General features: G+C 58.4%; 1 protein-coding gene across 1 annotated transcript; it reads left to right on the forward strand.

Annotated features, from left to right (window-relative positions):
• Positions 1–1,342: 1,342 nt before the first annotated feature.
• ARHGAP44 (Rho GTPase activating protein 44) lies at positions 1,343–24,340 on the forward strand (the record flags this gene model as incomplete). Its single annotated transcript, XM_084273491.1, has 21 exons — positions 1,343–1,395; positions 10,083–10,122; positions 11,839–11,943; positions 12,034–12,110; positions 12,566–12,677; positions 13,478–13,554; positions 14,358–14,475; positions 15,172–15,240; positions 15,323–15,404; positions 16,244–16,371; positions 16,516–16,627; positions 17,962–18,043; positions 18,892–18,972; positions 19,056–19,169; positions 19,307–19,398; positions 19,594–19,774; positions 20,334–20,351; positions 20,642–20,863; positions 22,410–22,540; positions 22,660–23,025; positions 24,189–24,340. 21 exons carry the CDS (start codon positions 1,343–1,345, stop codon positions 24,338–24,340), a joined length of 2,412 nt encoding a protein of 803 aa, XP_084129617.1.
• Between the last annotated feature and the right edge of the window lie 1,200 nt (positions 24,341–25,540).

Here is a 25,540-nt window from a genome sequence, read left to right on the forward strand (position 1 = left end):
TTTCACCTCTCGCCTGGAATGTGCTGATCTTGCAAGCTTGCAGTGTTCTTATCAGTCTCAACTAATTTATGGCCTTGTTAACTATCCGCTTTCCTCCAGTAACGAGGTCTACGAACACAATTCGCATCCTTTATCAGCCACCTGTTTTCTTTAATAAGGAGGTAACGGGATGGACATTATTCCATCTTAGAGTTCTCGCTCTTTTATCTTCTCCTCGAGATAGTACAAGGCCTTCAGAAATAATCCCTTTGCTAAGGAAAAACAAAAAGACTCCCCTTCTTCTTCACAAGCTGTTCCACATAATTATCTAGCTGAGCGAGAGTTGCTCTTCATAATTATACTACACACTACATATATAATCGTGATTCTATACTCTCAGATCAATTCCTATACTACACTACATATATATATGATCGTGATTCTATACCCTCAGATCACCAAGATGCTACAGAGAAGTTAAATCAATCAAGTGTCCTTCAAACCGGGAGTGATGCCAATGTAAGCAGAGTAGCCTTTTCAGGGCTCAGCACTGTGCAGGCCCTGGGCAGGCTGGGGATCATGGTGTGGGTGAGCATCACCCCACTTTCACCCCCTGGGGTCTGCAGAGCCTGGGCAGCACAGAGCAGCTGGGCAACGAGGTCCCCCCCCACCACCACCACTGCAGCCTTGTCTAAGCTGAAACCAGCTCCTGCTGCCCTCCCTGAAGGCTGCAGGCCGGATCCTGCCCCAGCTTATCTGGTGCTGCTGGGGATGTGCAGCAGCAAGATGCTGTTGAAGCCTACCATGGACCTCAGAGCTCCAAATCCCAGGGGCTCCAGGGAGCATGGGGGATGGTGGGGGGGATGCTGGAGGATGCCAAGGAATGCCAGGGGATGCCAAAGGGCTGCTGGGGCCATTCCAAGGGATGCTGAGGTGATGTCAGGGGGATGCCAAGGGACAGTGAGGCCATATGAAGGGATGCTGCGAGATGCAAAGGGATGCCAAAGCACGTTGGGGCCAAGCCAAGGGATGCCGGGGGGGATGTCTGAGGATGCCGGGGGGATGCCCGGGGCCAGGCCCGCTCCAGTAGGCCCCCGGCCCCGCACAGCCCGCCGGGGCGGACGTCCCCGGACTACATTTCCCAGCGCCGCCGCGGCCGAGGGCGGGGCGGTGCAGAGCGGAGCGGAGCGGGGGGCGCGGAGCGCAGGCGGAGGCGCGGAGCCGCAGGGGCGGCGGGCCCGCTCGGCTCGGCTCGGCCCGGCCCGGCTGCGCGCCGGGCGAGGATGCGGGAGGGGCGGCCCGCGGCCCCCCCGCTCTGCCCGCCCGCCCTGCCCGCGTAAGGGGCGCCCGCGCCGCTGCCACCATGAAGAAGCAATTCAACCGCATGCGCCAGCTCGCCAACCAGACCGTGGGCAGGTAGGGATGGGGATGGGGATAGGGATAGATGGGGATGGGGGTGGGGACGGGCCTTGCCCGCTCCCTGCCCTCCCCACCGCCCCGATCCAGCCCCCCGCTGGCGTGTTGCCCGCTCCCTGCCTGCCCCGCTGCCCATCCTGCACCTTGCCAGCATCCTGCCCGCTCCCTGCCGGCCCCACAGCCCCGATCCCCTCTCTGTGGCCTGCCCGCCCCGCTGTCCCTGCTCCCCGTTCCCTCCCCGCCTGCCCCACTGCCCGGATCCCGTACCCACTGGTGTCCTGTCAGACCCACTGCCACTCCACAATGCCCGCTCCCTACTTGCCCCATTCCTTACCTGCCCCTGACTGCTCCCTGCTCCCCCGCCTGCCTCACTGCCCCTGATTCTGTATCTTGTTGCACCCTGCTTCCCTCCACCCCCACCCTCTGCCCATCCCCTGCCCACCTACTTGGATGCTTCCTGTCAGCCCCACTGCTCCCTTCCTGTACCCTGCCTGCTCACTGCCCTCTTCCTATTGCTCCTGTTTCTGCTCACCCTGCTTCCAGCCTGTCTGCCCCACTGCCCGTGCTCCCAGCCCTCGACCTTCCTGCTCCCTGAATGCCTCCTGCTCTGCTGCCTACATCCCGCTGACACTCTGCCTGCACCCTGACCACCCCTCTGCCCACACTGTGCCCCACAGCCCGCTCCCTGCCTGCACTGCCTGCCCCACTGCCTATGCCTTGCCTCATCCCCCCCGCCCCCGACTCGTTAATCGCCGCTTTCCCCCTGTCCCCTTTATCCACCACTTCCCTGCCTGCCCCTGCCCACTGCTCCTGCCCTGTGTCCTGGTGCTGCGGCAGGGACCCCCACTGTCTGGGGACCCCAGCCTTCATGTTGTGGGGTGCCCCACTGGCCTGCTGCCCCCAGCACCCATGGGTGGTCCCGGCTGGCAGGGAGGCAGGCAGGGTGCAGGAGGAGGGGCTGTGCCCATGGGGATGCTTGTGCGCCCTGATGTGTGGCCAGGCCTGGGGTTTGGTGGTGGCTGTTGTGTAATTCCTGGAGATTTTGCAGCTGGGGGGGCGGGCAGGGATTTATTTACCCTTTCCTTCCCAGTGCGGTGCAGGGGCACTGGCACTGCCAGCACATTAGGTTCAGCACCTTTCCTGGGCTTGGAGTTTTGCTGGCAGCCCCTTTCCTCCTTTTCCCCCCTCGCTATGTCCCCCATGGCGATGAGGGATGCTCTGCCGGCTCTGTGTGATCAGCTGTGGCAGAGATGACTGGTGGTGGTGGCAGCTCCTGCCCCAGCCGCGGTGCTACCAACAGCCCTGGCACATGGGCACGGGGCTGGGCTGGCCATGGGGTGTGTGGTGGCTGCATGGGAGCGTGGCGCGGGAACGTGGCGCGGGGCACGGTGCAGGAGCACGTGTAGTGTGGGAATGTGATGCAGGAATGGCATGTGGGGGCACAGTGTGGGAATGTGGTACAGGAGCGCAGTTTGGAAGTGTGCTACAGGAATCTGGTGTGGGAGCATGGCGTGGGAACGTGGTGTGGGAACGTGGTGTGGGAATGTGGTGTGGGAGCACGGTGGAGGAGGTTCCCTGGTGCAGGAGCGTGGCACGGGGAACATGGTGCAGTGAACGTGGTGTGGGAGCAGAGTATGGGAGTGCTGGGAGGCTGGCGCTTGCCTCCCTCGGGGGAGCAGCAGGAGGAGGCTGTTTTGGGGTGTGTGATGTTCTCCTCGCATCTGCGTGGGGGCCTTTGCTCTCCAGATGCACCGAGGTTTGACGCATCTCCTGCCTGCAGCTTGGGGAGGTGCGGGTAGGTTAGTTCCAGGTCCCACGATCGCTGGGTAGGCACTGTGCACACACATACACGGCTTCAAAATGGTGCCGCCACCGAGGCGAGCATCCTCCTTCCCACATCCCTTGCGAGCACGGGGCCCTGCTGGGCTCCCTGCAGCGCCCAACTTGCAGCCTGCAGAGCAGGGACGGCGGCCGTGGGCCTTGGAGCCACTAAACCCCTAATCCTCTTAGGGGTTCGCTGCGATGCCGGCTCGTGATGGAAGGCTCTGTTGGTACCCAGCACGTCTGTTGCCTGCAGTGCTGCCTGTGCTGCCCAGCTCTTCAGGCTGGGTTTTAACGGAAGGAGGGGGATGCGGTGGGGATACATGGCCCCCTCTTTGCTCAGCACCGGGATAGGGTGGCTAGAGACTATGCAGGGCTTGGCAGGAGTTTGGGGACCATCCTCTGCCTGACCCTGGCTCAGCTGGTTGCTGTCTTGAGTATGGGCTGATGTTTTATCCCTCTTCCCCACTGCAGAGCTCTGAGTGGCCCTCTCCAGCTGACTGGAAATGAGGAATAATAGATGAAAGTAGGAAATAGTAGATGGAAATATGGAATAATACATAGAAAAATTAATGAGTGTAAGGAATAATCAGTTAAAATAATAATAGAAAAAAAAAAAAGGAATAGTACTAGAAACCTGGTGTTTTGTCTCCCCTGGAGAGGCTTCACCGGGAAGACAGCAGCACCTGTGGGTGCCAGAGTGTCCGGATGGGGCCAGCCAGAGCAGCCCACACTCTGCTGTGCCCTGACCACGTTATTTACTTGATTTGATTTATTTCTTTGCTTTATTTTACTTAGGCTGTTTCATTAGATGGAACTGGGGATGCTTATCCTAGCCCAGACCCACGTTTGGTACCCGACCTGACGGAGCATTACTGTGCCCAGTCTGTAAGGGGCTGTAATATTTACCTCGCAGGGTGCAAAAAGGGAAGAGAAATCAATAAAGTGGCCGTGAAACATTTTGAAGACACTTTCTGCAAAGTGGTTTTATTATTTTATTTTTATTTGTTTGAGTGTTTCATCAGTGGCTGAGCAGGCGAGAGCTCACACCCTCGAGGTGGCGGGGCAATGGGCATGAGATGCTGTGGTGTTTGTGCCAGCAGCAAAACAGTTCCATGAATTTTCCAGAATTAGCTCAATATGTTTGGTGTTTTTTAAATTTTTTTCCATCAGGAATGAAGCAGAAGCTTGCGGCGCATGCAGAATGCAACGGAGTTGGTTTTTTTCCCCTCCTCCTGGTCCTTTCTGAGCACCCCCAGGCTATATCCCCCATCCACAGTGGCTTTTTGGGGTGAACATCACTTTGCTGGCTCTTGGGGCAGATGCTTTTCCAAGTACCAGCATGTCTGCACATAAACACGATGCCTTCAAACACTGGGGTTTTATTCTGCATGTAGCAAGAATATTCTGCAAGAAATAAGGACATTTTATTCTGCGTGTGCAAAATAGGGACAGAGGGAATAAAAGCACCACCTGGGATTGTTCTGATGGGATTTGCAGGAGGGAACAGCATGCCTTAAATAGCTGGGTTCCATGTCTGCACTTCAGGGTGCCAGTGGCTCACCATCAGCAGACCCTCCTGGGCTTTTTGGCTTCGCCGAGTGATGCTGTGTCCCTTGGATGGTGCCGGCAGCATCCCTGCAGCCCTGGGGATATTTTTATCCTCCTGGAAAGGCAGCAGCGCTGACAAACTGAAATATTCATGGAGCAGGCTGGAGGCTTAGTCCTGCGACCAACAGCCTTAGTAGGCCCTGTGCTTCACAGAGGGCTCTCTGTGATCTTAAAATCCAGACCGAAAGGCAGTCAAGATGCAGTCAGGATGCGACCCTGGGGTGGGTTTTCCTCTGCAGGGGCTGTGCTGGGAAGAGAGGAGCAAAGGGCTCCATGCATCTTGTGTGAAGGGATACCAATGCAGAGGGCTTGCAGCCAGGAAAGGGGCAGGAGATGAGGAAAAGAGACTTTTCTGCCTTTAAAATCTGTCCCCTGTTTTGCTTTGATTCCTTTGCTTTTCCCAGCAGTGGGCAGAAAGACAGAGGAAAGCTGGACCAGCCTTCCCCACCTGTTTCATCCTGCTTTTCCAGCCTGGCATGGCTGAGCCCTGCTGTCCACTTGCTGGATGCGCATCACTGCCCATAGCCGTGGCTTTGGGGCACAGACACTGGCACTCCAGGTCCCTCACCGGGGCCAGACATCCTGGGATGCGCTGAAGGAGACGCCAGTGCAGCTGTCTCACCATGTCTCGCTGGATGTTGCAGCTCAGAGTCGTCTCCTTGGGGAATTTGAGCAGCGATTTGAGGATATAAATATTTGATGTTTCACTTCTCACCTACTGAAAAGGCACTGGGAAAAATCCGCAGCTCTGTCTGGCCTCGGCTGGGCCCTGGTTACGAGCTGCTTGTGCCTGGGGATGCGATGGTGAGGAGACCTCAGATGGCGACAGAAGCTGGGGATGGCGCTGTCCTGGGGCCAGCATCCAGCCTGGACCACGATGCTGACGATTTCCAGGGTTTGCCTGGACGAGACCTGAGGCACTTTCTCCTCCTTTCGGCACACGCGACAGATGCTCAGTTCTGTGGTTGAACCCCACCTTACCAACCTCACATCTGAGCTGTGGGGGCTTGAGGACCTTGAATCCTCCTGCGGGTACCAGCTCCCAGGCACGTGTGATGGCACTGGGGGGCCATGGGGGCAGGACCAGGATGGAGCCGGGAACCATCCGCAAGCCCACGTGGGATGGCAGGACAGACCCATCCGTGGGAGTGAACGCTCCCAGCCCAGGACAACCTTGGCCAGGTTTTCGTGCCTCCCTCTCACTGCACTCAGCCATGAGGCTATTTATAGGCTGGAGCAAACAGAAATCAGGGGAACCGGCCGGCATCACTAATTAAATAGCAACGGAATATTTGCAGACACACTGCAGCAAGGGGATGGCCAGGGATGGGGACAAAAGGAGTGTTTTGTGCAGGAGGTGTGGGTGAGGGGGTCACTGGGGCATCATGGACATGCATCCTTGCTCCTGCCCGTCCACATGCTGTTTGCAGTGTTGCCCGACAGCTGGGAGTGATGGTTTTCCCATTCAGAGAGAATATTGTTGCAAAATCCCTGTCATGCTTTGAATTTTGCTGGCTCAGGGTCAAATCTACAGCCGGAAGCTCCTTGTCTTGGGTGGTTTGAGCATCAGAAAGCAACAGTGTCAGGGATACAGGGTGGGTGCTGATGATGGGTGGTCCAGCTAGATGGAGATGCCTGGTATGGGGACATGCTCCAGGGAACCACCAGCTTTGCTGTAGCTCTCCAGGTCAGGACACTGGAAACTCATGCAGTATTTATTTTGAAATCAACTTAATTTGCCTGATTGGTGTTGATTTGTGCTGGCAGCAATTAGTTTTTGTGGAAGCGAACGCCTGACCAAATTGTAGCTGTGTCCTCCGCTCGTTTGCTTTTAACTCCATATTAATTTCCCTTTTCTCCCAGCTGTTTGCAGGGATGCGAGTTCCGGGTGCGGGCTGAGCTGCAGAGTGCCTGGTTTCTGCTGAGAAAACCAGCTCTGGGGAGGAAATCTTGAGGGGAAGGGGAGGAGCAGGCTTTTACTTGGACAAAGGAAGGCGCTGAAAGCCAGCATTCCTGTCTACCTCTCCAAGGGATGCTCTCGCAGGATATGTGTTACTTGTAAAGCATGAAGTCTGGGGGGATTAGGGACCAGAGAGGGATATTGGGGGGTCCCCACACCCCTCTTTTGGGTACTGCTGTTTGCTGAGGCCACCTTGCGTCATCAAAACCCGCTATCCCTGGTTCCCAGAGGAGATTGTATCCCAGCACAGCAACCCCGCTGCATCCACCTTGCAAGACCTGGGGATGGAAATACCCCCGTCAGAATGAACATGAGAGAAGAATTGCCCAGAGCTGATACTGGCTTAAACTGGTGCAGAGAGATGTTTAGTTGATAACACCAGTTGCCTGCTGTGATGGCCAAGGGATGCTCCAGCCACCATGTAGCACCTTCCCAGGGCTGTTAGACCCTCAAGCGTCCGTCGTGGGTCCGGGGTTATGAGGTAAGCACAGATGGGCCCTGAACCCTGCCAGGGTGCGAGGAAGGGGGTCTGATGTAGCTCCCTCAGCTCCCCCAGGACATGGAAGGCTGCGTCCCTCTGCCTGCCCACGGTGAGACCGGTGTCTCTTTGACCATCTTGTAGTGCCTGCCAGGGCTCAGCACCCAAAAAATTTCCTGCAGGCAGGATGGAGCCTGGGGTGTGCTGGCGAGTCTCCATCTCCCTGCCTGCTCCCTGGCAGGGTGTGCATTTTGCCACTGGGTGTTGCTTGCTGCAGGTTGCAGGATGCCTCATAAAACCATATAAGCTCCTGTAAAACCATATTAACTTTCGGCTGAGACTTCAGAAACATAACAGCTGTAATGGGATTTTTCCTGGTGGCATTAGCAGCACAGGGATGTAATGCAGCGTGATGTCAGTGGAGCAGGATGATGTTCAGTTGTGGTTTTTTTGGGTTTATGTGTAAAATGGCCATGCAGAACGGCTTGGGCTCGGCTTTCTTTGGATTTAGAGGCTCTGCTCAGTTCCCGCGCTCCTGGACATCATTTGTAGGCTCTGGAGGAACTACAGAGGCGAGGGGAATTGCTTGCACTTTTTAGCTCATTGGGAGCTCTAGGTGGGATGGCAGGACATCAGCGGAGCTGTGCTGCCAGCAGGACCGTGCACCCTGGAGCAGGATCCGTCCCACTTGCAGCTGCTGATCCTCATTGCATGGAGCTGCCACTGCATTGCTGTCCCGGGACAGCTGCCGGCAGCATCGACTGTGTGCTCCAGGTGCCCTGAGGTAGGAGACTTGTTCCCTGCTCTGGCTTTGCAAACCCCCGTGGTGGCTTCTGGGGGCACATTTTACCCCATCGCTCTGCCAAGCCGCCCAGCAGCTATGTTGACTGGCTCCAGCAGCCTCTTTGGTTGTTCAGACCCGTAAAGCGCTGCAGCCTTTCCCCCTGGCCACCTTTTTGAAGCCACACAAATCGCTGGCAGGCTCTGCGACCTGCCTCAGCACCCCAGGATGTGGCAGGGCTGGTGGGGATGGCTGTGCCAGGGCGGTGGCTGGAGGATGCTCTCTGTTAAAGCTGCTGAGGTTTCTCACACTAAGGGTGAGCTTCAGAGCAGAGCGAGGTCATACTTTCTTTTGTTCTCCTGTTTAAAACGTCATTTTCAGCTTCCGAATTGCGTGTCAGAGCGTAACACGTCTTGGTTGGAGGCTGCTGGGAGAGACCTGCTGGTCCTGCAGCCTGGGTCATGAAAACCCATCCATCAGCTGGAAGAGGAGAAAATCTACAGAAAGCATCACCGGATTTTCCTAGTGGTGTGAGGACAGGAGGGACTCCTCTCTCCCCCAGCCTTTTCCAAGTCAGGAAATTGTTTCAGGGGTGTGAAGCAAGCGGTGGGGATGTGCACCAACGGTGCATGCACGTGGGCACACGATGCTCGCCTGTATCCCTGACACCTCCTACTCCTTTGGGATGCTAAATATATCCTGGGCCAGGGAGGGGAGGAAGCGGGGACAGCCGCTGTGTCTGTGCCACTGCCAGTGCGTATTTGCTGCTTTCTTCCCCTGTTTGTGCTGATTCTGCAGTGTTTCCCTTCCCTGTCCGTAAGCGATAGCGAAGGGGGTTTGCAGGAGAGCAGAGCCCTTGCTCACAGCCAGCCAGCTCATCATTTGTGTTTCCCAGAGAAGATACTGTGAGGCATCCCTTTATATCCCCTTTGAAAAAAAAAAGGGGGGGGGGTAGTGGTTTGGGTTTGGGTTTTTATTTTTTTTTCATTTTTAAAACCAATTTCAATCAGACAGTGGGAGACCTTTCATACACAAACCAGATTTAATGTCATTAATTCACACTTTTTAATGTCTGTGGAGTGTTTGCAATGAGCCTGTGGACCAAGCGCTGCCCTGGCTTGCGCTCTGAACGGTGTTCTGCCCGTGCATAGTCCTTATTTCCTCTTTTTCAGCACTTCACTCAGTGTCTCTCAAAGCTGAGGAACCCCCTTGGAGAGCAGAAAGCAACCAGAGCTCGGGTTGTTCCTCAATAAAGGTTTGGGGGTTTGTTTTTTTTTTTTTAAGAAGGATGAGGGCACTGAGCTTTTGTTGTTCATTAACGGACCTTTTGGGACTAATTGGCTACACTGCAACTCTGCCCAAGCGCATCTTGACAGAGGTCATCTTTCAAAGTGAGATGATGCTCTCAAGTTGGAAAACAACCCCCTAAGAAAGAGAATAAATCATCCCATGTGTGATGGTTTAAATAAGCCCGAGCAGGTGCGGTGAGGAGCGGGGGCTGTGCTCGCAGCGACGCTGTGGACAAGGAGGGTCTGCAGTGGGTTTGTGTCTCCTCCCATGTCCCTGGCATTCCTCACTAGCAAAGACAGTGGGCAGCATGAGTTCTGGGGCAGTAGATCTGCCTCTGCTGAGCAGAGAGTGGGGAATGTCACAGTGAAGCCCCGGGCAGCGGCTGCCGCCACAGATTGTCAGCTGTGTCAGACCGATGAGGCTCAGTCGTGCGAACGGGTTGAAATCCGCCATGCTGAGGATGTGCTGGAGCCTGACACGGCCCCGGGAACTGCTTTTGTGCATAGACACACGGCCTCCCTCTGCAACACCAGCTGTATCCTCCTGAAAATTCAACGTCCCTGTTTTGCTGGGAATAATGGAAAAATAAAAGGGAGATCAGGAGACGACCCTCAGTTGTCCGTGGGACCAGAGAGCCTTGAATCACTGGCTGCATCCTGATGGAAAAGCACATTCAGCTGTGGCCCTGGTGCTGCCACGTGTGCCGGACCCTTCGCCAACGCTTTGTGTTCTTTCCTGTCTTGCAGGGCTGAGAAGACGGAGGTTTTGAGCGAAGATCTCCTACAGGTGAGGTCCTCTGCAGCAGCTCTGGCCTGCACCCAGGGTGCCAGTGGGTGCCCAGGAACGCCCCTGTGAGTGCTGGGTGCAGCAGCAGTATTGTGCTGTTCAGTGCTGTGGTGTCCTGCAGCGGTGAGATGGGCTGGCAGGAGGAGGAGGAGGGGTTGGAGATGTGGGAAGCAGCATCGCCTCCCTCCCTGCCCTTTCCCAGCCTGGTTTTCAGGTCAGCTGGAAGCGGATCCAGTCTCACCCCTGCCAGGACAGCAACCTGAGATGGGCAGCAGGATTGCAGGCACCTCTGTCTCCCTTGTCTGCTGCAAAACCCACCCTGGGAACAGGTGTGTGACAGCAGGGGACAGTCCCCAGAGCTGATGGGATGTGGGGCTTCGTCAGAGCAGCCTGTGCCAAAAGCCTCCCGGGGTGGGGTGGAGCATTGGCTCGGATGTCTGGTCACGGTCTCTCAGGGACATCGCATCTCAGAGCTCTGCGCTCCTGGAGCGCAGGGATGCCTGCATGCCAGGGGTTAACAGTGCAGGCAAAGGGATGCAAACTCACGCATCCATCACTGAATTCCTGAGGTTTCTAACTCACACTTTCTCTAAATCATCACTCATAACTCAGGCATCAGTAAGCCAAACTGTCGATGGCATGCCTGGCTTCGGCAGCTTCACACGGCAGGTTTGCATGTGCTGGAGATAATTCAGTGGAGAGAGCAATCGGTGCTGCCCTGTCCAGGCGCCTCTGAAGAGTCAGTTGTGTTGTGTCTGGGGATGAGTGGAGAACCCCAAACTTTTCCAGTTGTCATATCTAATTATCTCCAGTTTGGCTCGTCTAGATGGGTGTACAGCCAGGTATGTGTCCTTCTGGACATCATATCCCTTCCTTGCAACCTATACATGAACATATATATATATATATATAATATATATACACAGAGATGTGTCTGTGCAGATGTTGGAAAGAGCATGTCTATCCTGCAGGGATGGCAGACTGCTCTACCTCAGCCAGACATCACAGAGTTTATTAATTTTTTAATAAATAGATGTTATGCATATACATTATTAGTCATATCAGTATCACTGTAGTGGTGGAGGGCAGCTCAGCTCAAGTGCCAGGCTCCCGTGAGGTGCCTCTGGCCTTGAGGACTCACTGCAGGCTCAGCACTTCTCCTGGGCAGGGAGTAGTAGTTCTTTATTTTCCCCAAACCATTTCCCAAGATGATGAGCTTTAGGGCATAATTCTCCTTTCCCATATTAATTCCCAAAATTTGGATATTCCCATGTTTTCCTCGAGTCTCTCTCAGCTATGGTTTTCAGCAGATCTTGTTTGCTTACATTTAATGACTCATCTTGCTGACTTTTGGAATGAAATTCTTCATTTAATCAGTGCGGAGGCAAGTAAAGCAACTTGCAGCCCTGGGTTGGAGCCGCAGCCAGTTTGGTTTGTGGCAGGGCAGGGTTGGGGACAGACACCTCCTGCCCTCGCCCTTTGGAGACTCGTCAGGATCTGGCCCTCAGCCTTTCTTGGGAGGGCTAAGGTGGGACAGCATCAGCCTGGTGAAACCATGTCCTGCTTAAAGCATCCCTGGCTCCGGGGCTCTTGCATCCCACACAGCAGCAGTGGAAATCTCTTGGTCTGAAAAGCAAGAAGTCCCTTATGGTCCTTTGTGTGGCGGGTGCTGGACCAGGCAGGGTACCCCGATGATGGGCACCACTGTATCCGCAGGTGGAGAAGCGCCTGGAGCTGGTGAAGCAGGTCTCCCACAGCACCCACAAGAAGCTGACAGCATGTCTGCAGGGCCAGCAAGGCGTGGATGCCGACAAGCGCTCGGTGAGGCTTTGACAGGGCTCAGGGGATGCCGGGTGGGCAGCCGGTGGCAGTGGCACCGGCGTGGTGGGAAACGCAGCCCTCTCTCTGCAGAAGAAGCTGCCGCTGACAACGCTGGCGCAGTGCTTGATGGAGGGATCGGCAGTGCTGGGCGATGACTCCCTGCTGGGGTAAGGGGTGCCAGGTGCAACCTGGTGCTCAGATGCTGGGAACTGTGGTAGTCCCTGAGCTGAGATGCTGGGTAACAGGGAGGGGGTATCCCAGCAGGGGTGGGGGGAGGCTGGGATGCTCATGTCCTCTTGGTATTCCATTGGTTTCCTTTATTCTTCTGCTCTTTGTGATGAGCTGGGGCCCTCTAGTCATGGCAGTGTAAACTATTTACATGTGTGTCTTAAGGAATCCCATGCAGCTTCCACCGGTGACTGGGACGGTAGAAGAGGAGATTTCCCTACCCCCAGGGTGCCCGTGGTCCCCAAGCTGCTGCCCTCCCCCCAGCCCTCTGCCAAGGGAGGGCTGTCCCACGCTGCTGTCAAGACCCCCAAGGGGCTTGGGTGATGGTCTCCCACCCCCATGGGTGCTGCCCATCACCCCCCTGCGGTGCCCAACCCTGCCGGTGTCCTTGCAGGAAGATGCTGCGGCTGTGTGGGGAGGCGGAGGACAAGCTGGCTCAGGAGCTAATCCACTTTGAGCTGCAGGTGGAGAGGGATGTCATCGAGCCCCTCTTCGTGCTGGCGGAGGTGAGCAGTGCGTGGGGATGTCACCACGTCAGGGTGTCACCATGCTGGGGACCCGCATCTGAAGCAAGCCCAGGGCAGTGCAGATTTCACTGCTTCACAGTGCTTTTTGTTCCTGGCCCCTGGGACAGACCTTCTCTCTTTGAGACGTTTGCTAATTGCTGTTTTGCAGGCACCATTTGCATGTCCAGCTGGGGCTGTGATCCCGCTGGGCTCTTTCTCCTGCTCTTGCAGCTCTTGTGCGTTTCTGCCTTTCCTGAAGACAGAGCCGTTAACACTCCTACTTCCCACCCATTTTCCCAGCCCCAAAGACATACCTTTGTTATCTGAGATTTTTCTCCCTCCTTTCCCCCTTTGCTCTAACTTTTCAACCCAACACTTTTTCCCCTGTTTTACATCTAGCAAAACATCCTGGGCTTGGTTCAGATTTTACCTTCCCCATCAGAAGAGAGAGCGCAGTCGCACTGCCGGTGCTGGGGCTTCCAGCCGGTACCAAATCCTCGAGCAGGCAGTGCCTGCACATGGGAGGCTTTGCGCTGCCATCCCCGCCAGCCCTTTTCCTGCCGCCATCCGGCTCCCCAGATGCTCCTCAGGGATGGGGGTTGCGTGGCTGGGGCTGGCGGGTGATGGCACAGCCCAGGTGGGGACAGGAAGGATGACCGATGCCATCACCCTAACGATGTTAGAATAAGGAGCTGCATCCTTGCCCGCCCCACTTGGACAAAGCCCAAACCCCCAGTATCACAGCCAGTACGACCTCTCCAGGAATGTTCATCTCTTCCTGTTACGGTGCGTTGCTGCAGGTGGAAATCCCGAATATCCAAAAGCAGAGGAAGCACTTAGCGAAGCTCGTGCTGGACATGGACTCCTCCAGGACACGGTAGGAGCAGCTTCAGAGCTGCTTTTTAAAAAAAAAATCCAAATTCCCAAGCATTTGGTAGGCACATCCCAGAGCCCTGGTACCGTGGCTCCCTTGGGACAGTAAGTCTGGGACACATCACCATGTTCCTTGACAACAAGCCACGACTTTGACTCCTGCCTGCAGAATCCTTTCCCTCTCTCTCCTTCCCTTCCTCCCTCTCCCTTTCCCTTTCCTGTCCCCTACAGAACAGAGTATTTGTTTTCTGGCACAAACCTTTATTCTTTTCCTCTTTTCCTTCTCTCGGTGAGTCTCTACGTGATGGCAGAGCACCGTGTGCTGCCGCTGCCGGGGTGGATGCGGGGTGTCCTTAGGGACTGCCCCGTGCCCAGACACTGTGGTAGGACCTGGCAAGCTGCACTTTGGGTTTTTCCCAGGGCTGTTTGCAGCCATTTAAAAATACCCAGAGTGGGCCAAGTCCCACACCACACCATGGCATGTTGCAGGGAAAGGTCTGGGAGGTGTCCGTAGTCCCCGGCATCACGTTTAGACTCTCTCATTGCTTCCTTCTCTCCTCCTATGGGAATAAAACTCATTCTCTTGCTGAAAATAAGTGTTTAATTAGAGCCCAACCATGGGGACTGGGGACATTTGGGGCTGGGTATGGGTGCTGGAGCCCACCGAGGGCTGGGACCGTCTTCACAGTGCTCAGCCATGGGGACCATGGTAGCTTTGGCTAAGGGGGATTCCCTGAACTGCCCCCCATGTCTGCTGGGATCTACTGGTCCCTGTCCCCATCATGACAGCTCTGCTTCTCTCTGCAGGTGGCAGCAGTCGGTGAAGTCCTCGGGTTTGGCCAGCAACCTGCAGCCTTCGGGCGCCAAGGCCGACGCTCTCAGGGAGGAGATGGAGGAGGCAGCCAACAGAGTGGAGATTTGCAGGGTATGGGGGGGGGTCCCAGGAGGATCCATCCTTGTTGGCGTAGCGGGACCTCAGTATCCCAGGAACCACAGGAAACCCCTTCTTAGCCCCTTCTTCACCCATTTCCCATTATAAACCCTCCTTGGGCTGGTCCCCCTGCCCAGATGCAGCCTGGTGGCAGTGGGGGATGCTCACCAGCCAAGCAGAATGTCCCTGGTGCCTCTGTCCCCATCCTCCATATCCTGCTGGGGCTGGAGAGTGTCCCATTCCCAGGGGGACCCCTCCGAGCAGGAGCCAGCGAGCTCAGCACCGAGTATGCTCAGCACCAGCACGGAGACCTGCAGGAAGCTTTGACACGTGCCAAGCCTGCACGTGTCCCACTGGGTGTCACCCTCTGCCATCCCTCAGGAGCACAACCCATTGGGTGGGAGAGGTGTCCAAGCTGCCAGCGTCCCCAGGGCTGCGGGATTCAGCAATAAAACCCACAGGCAGTTTAGTGTGGCTTTAAGTTCCCCTGAGACAGAAAGTGCAAAGGGCTGGGCACAGCTGTGTCCCAGGTTTCAGGCAGGAGATAGAGCTGGGTGTGTGTCTCAGATCCCAGCTGTTTTCTCCAGGAACACAGCCAGAACCCAGTGTAGCCTTTAAAATCCTGTCCCATGGGACAGGGGCATCAGGGCAGCACGAGTGGAATAGCAACAAATTCTCTGCTCTCTGCAGGACCAGCTCTCTGCTGACATGTACAACTTTGTGGCCAAAGAAGTAGACTATGCAAACTATTTTCAAACCGTAAGTGCCGCCCGTCCCTGCACACCCCTCTGGCGCCAGCCCCAGCCGCAGGGGTGACAGCCGGTGCTGTGTGTCCCCGCAGCTGATTGAGGTGCAGGCAGAGTACCATCGGAAATCCTTGGCGCTTTTGCAGAACGTCTTGCCTCAAATTAAAGCCCAGCAGGGTAAGTGTCCCCTGGGCCTGTCCTGCTCCTGCACACGATGCCCAGGGCTCTGTGTCACGACAGAGCTGTGCTTTGCTGTGGCGATGCGCTGGCTGTGGCAGGACCCCGTGGTGTGACGTGGTGCTGTTTGTGGCTGAGCATCCTCCCTTCGCTCCCTCTGTCTGCCTCCTGCCCGCCCTGGTGCTGCAGTGGAGGGAGCATCCCCATCCCACTTGGTTGCGGGGTGGTTTGAGGGGCAGGATGTGGCCAGCTTCCTGACGGGGGGACGGGAAACCTGCCTGAATATCCCCATTGAGCATAGCGCCGGAGGTGGGAACCCAGCACCAAGGAGGGGGGGTCTCAGGGCTTCACTTCGCGGTGGCAGCCTGCACAGGAACTGGGCTGGGAAATGGAGATCAGGGACAGCGCAGTGCGGTGGCCCACATTCCCCGGGGCAGGGCTCGGGGTGCTGCCCTGGCTGCAGCGGGCCAGGGAGTGATTTGTATTTTATTTTTTTCTCTTGATCCCACAAAATATTCCTGCCTCAAACTGTGATGGAAGAAGGGGGAATATATTGCAAAGGTTTGCCTGTGATTGATCCCCCCGGAAAACGTTGTCCAGCCCCTTTGAAATGTCCTATGTGATGATTGGAAAACATTTTGTTTGGATTTCATCTTTAAAAAGCACTTCCCGAGCCGCCCAGGGCAGAGGTGCGGGGTCCCGTTGTTTTAGCAACACCCAAATGGAGTATTTTGCTGCCGAAACACTGTGATCCGAGGGGCTTTTGGGGAGGGGATGATGGACCTGGCACAGTCCCTGCCATGTCCTCCCCCTCCTCTCACCCTCTCTGCCCGTCACAGAGGCGTGGATGGAGAAGCCCTCCTTTGGGAAGCCCTTGGAGGAGCACCTGGCTGTCAGCGGGCGGGAGATCGCCTTCCCGGTGGAGGCATGCGTGACGATGCTGCTGGAGTGTGGCATGCAGGAGGAGGTGGGTCCCATCTCCTACCGCCCTCAGTTGGGCATGATGGAAGGAGATGTGGGTGGCTCCGGGGCGGGGACGAGGAGCCGTGGGGCTTTGGGGACACACCTGGCCCCAAAGCTCGTCTGACACTCTCCTGTGTCCTCTGCCAAGGGTCTCTTCCGAGTGGCTCCCTCCGCCTCCAAGCTAAAGAAGCTCAAGGCTGCCCTGGACTGCTGCGTGGTGGATGTGCAGGAGTACTCGGCTGACCCACACGCCATTGCAGGTAGAAGCTGCCCTGGGCTGGGGAGGTTGGGGGCGAGCAGGGTGGCCCAGCCAGCCCCTCAGCGCCAGCCATGGGCACCCAGAACCTGGTCATCAGCAGTGTGAAGTCTCCTTGGAGGCCAGTAACTAGCCCACAGGCCAGGACTGTGTCTGCTCTGGTTTAACGTTGCCATTGATGACCTGGGGATGGGGCAGGGCGCATCCTCAGCAAGCTGGCACCAAATGGGGAGGAGCAGCTGAGGCACCAGGGGATCATGCTGCTGTCCCCTTGTGCTGCTGTCCCGAGGGACCTGGCTGGGTTGGAGAAACGGGCTGAGAGACCTAGGGAAGGTCAGCAAGGGGAAGAGCAAATCTTGACCCTGGGGGGGAGCACCGTGGTCTGGAAAGCAGCTTGGCAGAGGTGGCCCCTGGGACCTGGAGGACACCAAGCTGACCATGGGCCAGCACCGTGAAGGCAAATAGTGTCTTGGGCTGTGCTGGGAGGAGTGATGCCAGCAGGTCATGGGACATGATCCTGCCCAGCACTGGTGCTGCCACCCCTGGGGTGCTGGCTACAGCTCTGGGCACTACAGGATAGGCCCTGGACACACTGAAATCTCCAGTGAAAGGCCAGGAAGATGATGAAGGGCCTCAAGCTTTTCTTCCATGAAGGGAGGCCCCGAGAGATGGGCTGGTTCAGGCTGGAGAGGAGATGGCTCGGGGATCTTGTTGATGGGTATAAATACTGGGGAGGGGGTGAGGGGCAGTAGTGGTGCAAAGAAGACAGAGCTCTTCCCAGTGGAGCCCAGCACCCGGACCAGAGGCAGCAGGCACCAGTGGAGCCATGGGAGGTTCCCTCTGACCATCAGAGACACTTTGCATGGGTGACCATGCACTGACACAGGTTGCCCTCTCCAAGCACAGGTCCAAGCCCATGGGGCTGCTCGTAAGCATTAATTGAGTTTAAGTGCCAGTCAGCTGTCTGCCTCATGGGCTGGGCTCTACGGTGAGTGCAAGATTGTACCCTGGTTTCCTCTGATTGAATGAGGCATCACCTCCAATGGGAACCTTTTCCCAGCGCAAACAAGTGATGGAGAGGTGGGTGAATGCCTGGTGGAGGCAAAAAGGGTGGCGGGAATCAGGGAGGTGCTGGGAGGGACTAAGCAGAGGTGGCAAGGTAGTTGCTGGTGGTCATGGGGTGCTACAGCCTTGGGAGCTAAGGGTTGCTTTGGGACATGTTGGTGGGGACAGATGTGAGTCAAAGCGGCTGGGAGCGAAACCGCTTGGTGGCTGGTGGGCAGTGCCACCCATGGGACCTCCTGCAGTGCTGAGCCCCATGTCCCTTGTGTGCTGCAGGAGCCCTCAAGTCCTACCTGCGTGAGCTGCCGGAGCCCCTCATGACATTCGAGCTGTATGAGGAGTGGATCCAGGCTTCCAAGTGGGTCTGGGGCATCTCTCCCATCCCTCTGTGGCACGGGTGGTGGCACCTTAGGTCCCCATGGATGGTTCGGGGGTCACAAGCTACTTCTGACATAGCTCACAGCATGTGATGGGGTGTTTCCTCCGGGCTCAGAGAGCCAGGAGGGTTCCTGTGATGCTCACTGAGCATTGTGGGTCCCAGCAGCAGCAGTGGCTTTGATGTTCCCCAAGCCTGATGTCCCCACTGTGGTCTACAGCACAGTCAGGAGAATGAGCTCTCCCAGCATCTCTTGACAAGCTCTTGGGTGCCAGTGTGCAAACCCTGGGGGGCAGCTGGACAAGGGAGCTCTCACCAGCTTTGCTGAGGTGCTCTGCACCGTGAACCCCCCACAACCCAGCAGGATTGGGCCAGCTGATGGGGCACCAGTATGCCTGGTCCCCAATGGGCGGTGTTTGGCCTGGAGAGCAATGGGACAGGGAGGTGGGAGAAGGAGCATCACGTTTTAGGGTGGGAAACACCTCCATGGTGGATGGTCCCCACTGTGCTGGAGTGCGGGGTGGGGGGTGACTCAGCAGAGGGGACAGTCCCTGAGGGTGACACGCAGGGGAGCAGGTTGTTTTTTTTTTTTAGGGGGGGCTATTTGCAGTAATTTCCCCTTTCAAAGTGAACACATCCCCAAACCTGGGGAGGGGGGGGTGGGGGTGCTGCCCAGAGGTGGGGACAGGGCCAGCACCCAGCCTGAAGCCAGCTTTCCCTGGCTCTGTTTACATGGGGTAAACAGGGGGTCTCACATGGTCCTCTGGGGGTTTCGAAAGTCCTGGGGTGATGTGGGGATAGGGGATGACCCTCTCACCCACCTCCCGCAGCATCCTGGAGCAGGAGAAGCGGCTGCAGGCTCTCTGGGGTGCCTGTGAGAAGCTGCCCAAAGCCAACTACAACAACATCAGGTGAGCGTGGGGGACACGGCGCCCAGGGAGGGGACGGGGAGGGGGCAATCCTTTTACCCCCGTGGCTTGGCTCTGCCTTCCAGGTACCTGATAAAATTCCTGGCCAAGCTGACGGAGTACCAGGACACAAATAAAATGACACCGAGCAATGTGGCCATCGTGCTGGGGCCCAACCTCCTCTGGCCGCAGGCGGACAGGTAAAGTGTCCGGGTGGGAAGCAAGCACACCAGAGGGATGCTGGGGGAGCGGGGGAAGGGTGCCTGGTGCCAAGACCCCACCAGGACTAAGGCTGGACTGTGGTGGCTTTGCTGAGCTGCTGCCTGCTGCCTTGCAGGAACATGACAGAGATGATGACAACTGTCTCGCTGCAGATTGTGGGCATCATCGAGCCGCTCATCCAGCACGCCGACTGGTTCTTCCCTGGAGGTAGGCTGTGCCCCATGGCCGTGGGAGGATGGGCGTTGTGGGATCCCCCAGCCCTCCCTGGCGAGACTCTTCACCCAATCCAGCCACTCCAGGACCCCACCAGAGCATCCCTGCAGTACCACTGCCTCCCACCCCTCCTGTCACTGAGGACACAACCCAATGTGTCATGTCATCCCTCCCCTTTCCCTCCTCCAGACATAGAATTCAATGTGACCGGCAACTACGGCAGCCCCATGCATGTCAACCACAATGCCAACTACAGCTCCATGCCCTCGCCGGACATGGACCATGCCGACCGCCGGCAGCATGACCAGGCACGGCGGCCCCTCAGTGTGGCCACGGACAACATGATGCTGGAGTTTTACAAGAAGGATGGGTAGGGTCTTTGCGGTGGCAGGGGTTGGGGAGAGGGAGGTGGTGGCATGGCCACCCCCAAGGCGGGGTGTAGCTGAGTGGGTGGAGGATGGGTGGTCCTGAGGTGGGAGGAACCTCTGCTCCATGCTGGGCACGCACACATGAGCCTGGGGCTTGATGCCTGTCCCCAGCCCGCCGGAGAGGAAAGCAAGGTGGCCCCTGGCATGGCACTGCAGCTGTGCTGCGATGGGGTTGAGTGCCCTGGTGTTCCCAAGGTCTGTGGGCTTTGCTCCAGGAGAAAGCTCCTCACTCCCAGCCTGTGTGTGCCCCTCTGGGTCCCTCAGGGGCTGGCAGCCAGTCAGGTTGTCTCCAGAAAACATCCCCAGGGCTCTTCATCTCCACAAACCATACCAAGCTCCCTCATCACCGGCGTAGCCTGGTCCCCACCATGATTCCCCATCTCCTCTCTCGAAGCCCCTCAACCCCCGCAGTTCCTTTTCCAGCCAGCGAGCCCTCACCCTGTGCACTGTCAAGTTTTAGGGGGGTTTTACACTAATGATCGTGTGTTTCTGCCCATGCAGCCTTAGGAAAATCCAAAGGTACTGTATCCAGCCGTGCTGGGAAAGTGCTGGGAGGATGCTGGGATGGTGCTGGGAAGATGCTAGGAGGATGCTGGTGCCTGCTGGTGCCTGGGGAAGAGAGAGGTGGCCTGTGGGTGACAAGCACATGCCACACTACTGTCCTTGCCCTGTTGCCATGGAGGTTCATCCCAGCAGCTTCCCGGAGGAAGAAGTGTTTGTAGGGACCAGGCACCCCAAAAGAGCCACAACACTGGTGCTCCCCTGGCGCTGGGTGAGTGCTGACAGCCTCTCTCTGTGTCCCCCCCTAGCATGGGCGTCAGGGTGATGGACACCTCGTGGGTGGCTCGCCGAGGCACCACAGCGGTGCGCAAGGCATCCTCCACCCCACCGGCCGCTCAGCCCCCCGCACCGCCCACCGATCTTCCCGCCACCCCCCACTCGCCCATTCCTGAGCATTCGCTGGATATTTCAGCTTCCCCTTCCCCGCTGCCCACCAGCTTCGGCTTCCCCCCAGGAGCCGAACGGTCAAGGTAAGGCCTCCGGCACCCCCGTGTCCCCAGCCCGAGCATCCTCCCCGTGCGTGAATCCAGCAGCAAAACAACCCCATGGCCACCACGCCAGAGGCAGCGAGAGAGGATGCTCAGCATCCCTAGGAGAGGAGCAGCAGCCAGGGTATGGCAGGAGCAGAGGGTGCTCAGCGTCCCTGCAGTCACTGCAGCATCCCCATCCTGCCCACCCTGTGGCAACCCTGCTGCTGTCAGGCATTTTCCTGCTGTTCTTGCCCAGGTTGCAGTGGGTGTCGCTGAGCTGTAATGAAACTTGGGCTGGAGGTGCAAGGAGAAGCCCAGAGGAGCCAGGGGTCCCCAGCACCCTTCCTCTGCTGAGGGTCTGTGCTGACTTTAACATGCACAGCCCAGGTGGGAGTAAGCACCGAAATTCTACTTTTCTGTCCCCAAAAAGGGGGCTGAGTGTTGCAGCCGCCTCTGAGATGCTCTCTGCCCCAGGATGTACCCACGGGTGGGGATGGCAGCGGCCCTGGGTGGGTCGTGTTGCAGGGCAGATCCTCCTGTGGTGGAATGAGGTGGGTGGGCTTTGGCACTGGGAGGGGTCCGCTGCCACGCTCCCCTGTGACCTCCACCCCCATCGCCAGCATTTCTGCTCTTTTTGTGTCTGTTTCCTTCCTTTTTCCTTTTTTGCCGTTTTTGATGGTGTTTCTGGACATTTTGCAGCAGGGGTCACCTGGTGTCTGCCTGCCTGGATGGCGGCTCAAGCCCCCCCCGCCCCGAGGACGAGCGGGTCCCCCTGTCCCCCGGTTCCTGCCCCCGTCCCCATCCCTGGATGCAGCCCCTCTGGCCGGGCTGCAGCCCGAGCCTTCCTCCCCGGCCCTGCTCCTCCTCCTGGCTGCTCGCCCCTCACCCTGGCGCCATGCCCTGCTCCCTCCGTTGCTCCTTCACCCCATGGCGCTGGCCCCAACACGGGCTCCCCGCCGGTGGCCCCCCCCGCCCCGCAGCCCCGCCGCTCCCCCGGGGCAGCCGCCCGCCCGCCCGAGCCGCAGGACCCGGCCCGGCGAGGTAACCACGGGGAGCCCCGAAACTGGGAGGGGGGGTGGGGGTGGTGTCGGTGGCCCCGTCACCGCTGTCCCGGGGGGGGACCGTGGGTCCCGCGGGCAGGCGGGGGGCTGTGAACGGGCGTTAAACCTCGGCCCCGCCAGCCCGGCCCGGGGGCTGCGCTCCGCGCCGCTGCCTGCGGGGATGCGCGGAGGACTGCGGGAGGGGCGGGCGGGGGGCGGGACGGACCTGACCGCTCTCCCTTCTCCTTCCTTCTCGCTGGTTTTAATGTTTATTATTATTTATTGTATTTTTATGATTTGAAACTTTTTTTTACTCTTTTATTCTAGTTTGGGAGGTTTTAATGCTTTGAGGTTTTATTTTTATAAATTTTGTTTTGTTTTGTTATTTTTCGGTTTCATTTGTAGTTGTTACTGTTTTTTCCTTATAATTTCCTTTTTTCTTTACCCCCTTCTCTTTTTTCTCTCTCCTCATTTCACGTCCCCCCTCTCCCCCCCCTCGCCCCCAGCACTTTAAAACCCGAGGAGCCCTCCCCCGGGGCCGGGCAGCCCCGAGGCAGCCCCGGGCCGGGCACCGGGCAGCAGCCGGTCGCCGCCCCCCCTGGGCCCGCCGAGCAGAGCCCCCACGCCCCGCGCAAAGGTAGGAGCGGGACCGGGGGCGGCGGGGGGGTCCCCGCTCGGCGTGAAGCGCCCCCCCCCCGCCCCCCAGCACCCTGACGACCCCCTCACCCCCCCCTCCCCCTTGTCTCTGTCTCGCAGTGGCCAAGAAGCTGGCGCCCATCCCGCCCCGGGCGGCCGTGGGGGAGCAGGGGGGCGGGCAGCCCTCCCCCGCCAGCCTCTCCCCCACACCCCCCAGCACCCCCTCTCCCTACAGCCCCGCCGCCCCCCTGGGCCCAGGCCCCTGTCTGCCCGCCGGCCAACCCTCCCCGCCGCCTCCTCCTCCTCCGCCCCCCCTCTTGCCCGCCCCAGCCGGCGCCGCCCACAAGTCCCGCCCTACCCCCAAGCCGCGGCCGCGCCCCACGCTGCCCCCCCCGCCCCAGCCCCCCCCGGCTGCCCCCGGGCCCCCCCAGCCCCCGGAGCTGCCCCGCCTGGACGCCACGGGCCCCGGGGACGGCGCGCTGACAGGTAACGGGGCCAGCCCGGCGGGACGGGGCTCTGCTGGTGGCAGCGGCGCAAGGACCGGGGCGGGGGGGGACGCGGCTGCTTGTGTCGCGGGGGCTGGGGGCGGCGGCCCCGAGAGGCTGCCGACATCCCTGGGAAGGTGGGGATGCGCTCGGAGGGGCGGCGAAGTCCCTGAGAAGGTGGCAGTGCCCCCGGGAGGGGGACGGTGTCCCCGAGAGGCAGAACTGTCCCCGGGAAGGTGACAGTGGCGGGCAGAGGTGCACTGCCCTCGGGAGGCGGTGATGCCCTCGGGAATGTGGAGCCGTCACCCGAAAGTGTCCGCAGCCTCGGGAAGGTGACATCTCCAGAGAGGTGTCAGTGTGGTCACAAAGGTTGGGGTGTTCCCGAGAAGGTGGCAGTGTCCCTGGAACAGTGGAATTGTCCCCAGGAACGTGGTGGTGACCACAGGAAGGTGACAGTGTACTCGGGAAGGTGGCAACATCCTCGGGAAGGTGATGGTGTCCCCAGGAAGGCGGCCATGTTCCCAGAACTATTCCCAGGAAGGTGGCATCGTCCCTTGGAAGCTCCATGGGCTCTGCCCCTGCTGTCCCACTGCCCTGCCCCTAGGTTCTGTCAGTGTCCCCCAGCAGTGGGAGCCGCGGTGTTTGAGGGGGACAGAGCGATGCTTTGGAAGTGCTGAGTGGCACCGGGGGCACCTGGGGACGCAGGGGCCGGAGGAACACAGGATGTGGCAGTGGCATTGCATGCCAGCATGGCACCCAGGCCGGTGCAGCCCCCGCCTTGCGCCCTGGCCTTGCACCTGGGCACATCTGCGGCCTCTCCGCCGCACATCCATGGGAGCTGCTGCCTGTTGTGGGGGCCTCAGGCAGCGGAGCCCTATGTACACAGGCTGTTTACCCATGATGGCAGTGATGCCGCCTGCCTCACCCTGTGGGTTGCTCTGTCCCTTGGGAGTGGAGACAGCAGTGTCACCTGCACTGGGTGTGAGAACAGCAGGGTGGCATGGGGCACGGGCAGCGTGTGGGAGCAGGGGGGGCATTGGGGCTGGTGTCGCAGGCTCCAGCACAGAGCAGGGATGGGTGGTGACATCACTGGTGGTGGCATGAGCCTGTGTCCCACCACTGAGCCCCTGCCACGGCATGCCCCAACACTCTACCCTCCCACAGGTCTGCTCCGGTTTGAGGTTCCCCCACTCCACATCTCCCCGGATGCTGCCCTGTGCCGGGAGCTGCCAGAGGCACCCCAGAGACTCTCGGGGCTGGGCCTGGCCACCCGGCAGGAGGAGGAGGAGGAGGAATCAGAGAGCACAGCCCTATGACAGTGTCCTTGTCCCCAAGCTCATCCTTGCAGTACCCGGGGCCAGCCCCGGCACCAAGGGCCACTGGCACGTCAGTGGTGGGTGGCAAAGCGCCTGGTTTGGGGGCAGTCGCTGTTCTTGATTTCAGTTTTTTTTTGCCTTATCCAGACTTTGCCTTTCGACCAGGTGCCTGCGCCCCACCCCCCCCACACACACACCCTGCAGCACCCATGGTCCTGGGGCGATGCCACCATCTCCTCCGTGCCCCAAAGGTGGGTGCCACCAGGTACCGTCCAGGTGATGATGAGCTCGCCAGTGCTTTGCAGCGGGATTGAAATTTTTTTTTGGCTTCTTCCCCCTCCGCTTTTTCACCAGAGCAGGATGGGACCTGACCAGCAATAACCTGGGGACGCAGGATGCGGCCCTCCCTGCCGCCCCCCCACCCCGGGCTCTTGGGGTGCCAATAGGCAAGGGTGCGCATCCCTTGGCACCTGCTGTCCCTGTGGGTTGGTGGCTGTGGTCATGCATGCAATGATAAATTAACCTTTTATCCTTTCCAGAGAGATAAGAGATGGAGATATATATATATATATCAGCAGAGATATATATATATATTATATATTTGTATATATAGAGCGAAAAAATATAGAGAGATTTGTTTTATTTGGAGCCATTCCCACCCACCTGGTGCACAGAGGGAGGATGGACATGGCAGCGCTTTGCCCCCTGACCCGCTCGCCCCGTGGCCCTCGCCCCAGGTGGGCACCCGGGGCACCAGCACCCTGAAGCAATCAATAAATCTGTGTGCCACCCGCTGTGAACTGCCCGGCAGCGCTGGCGTTTTGTTAATGCCCGTTGCCTCCAGCAGCACCGTGCTTGGATGTGATGTTGCAGGGTGGGGGCGGGTGGGGGAGACACAGGCAGGATGGAAAGGATGTGGGGCTGGGTGAGAGGTGGAGTGGTAAAATGGTGGGGGGGGGGGGGGGAGTCTGTGTGGGATGTTGGGGTCTAGGTGCCATGGGATGGGGTGGTGCCAAGTGTGGGGTGGTCACAGGTTGGGTTTGGGGTTGGAAGTAGATATGGAGATAGAACTGGGATGAAGGTGGAGGGGATGGGTGTGGATTTGGGGTGGTCTCAGCCCAGATTTGGGGTGTCCCCAAACCCCAGGTGGGCACCCCAACCAACCTGCAGCAGGTCCTTGCCTGCATTTTGGGACCACGA

Source organism: Gallinula chloropus (assembly GCF_964237585.1).
Source record: "Gallinula chloropus genome assembly, chromosome: 20".
Taxonomy (NCBI): domain Eukaryota; kingdom Metazoa; phylum Chordata; class Aves; order Gruiformes; family Rallidae; genus Gallinula; species Gallinula chloropus.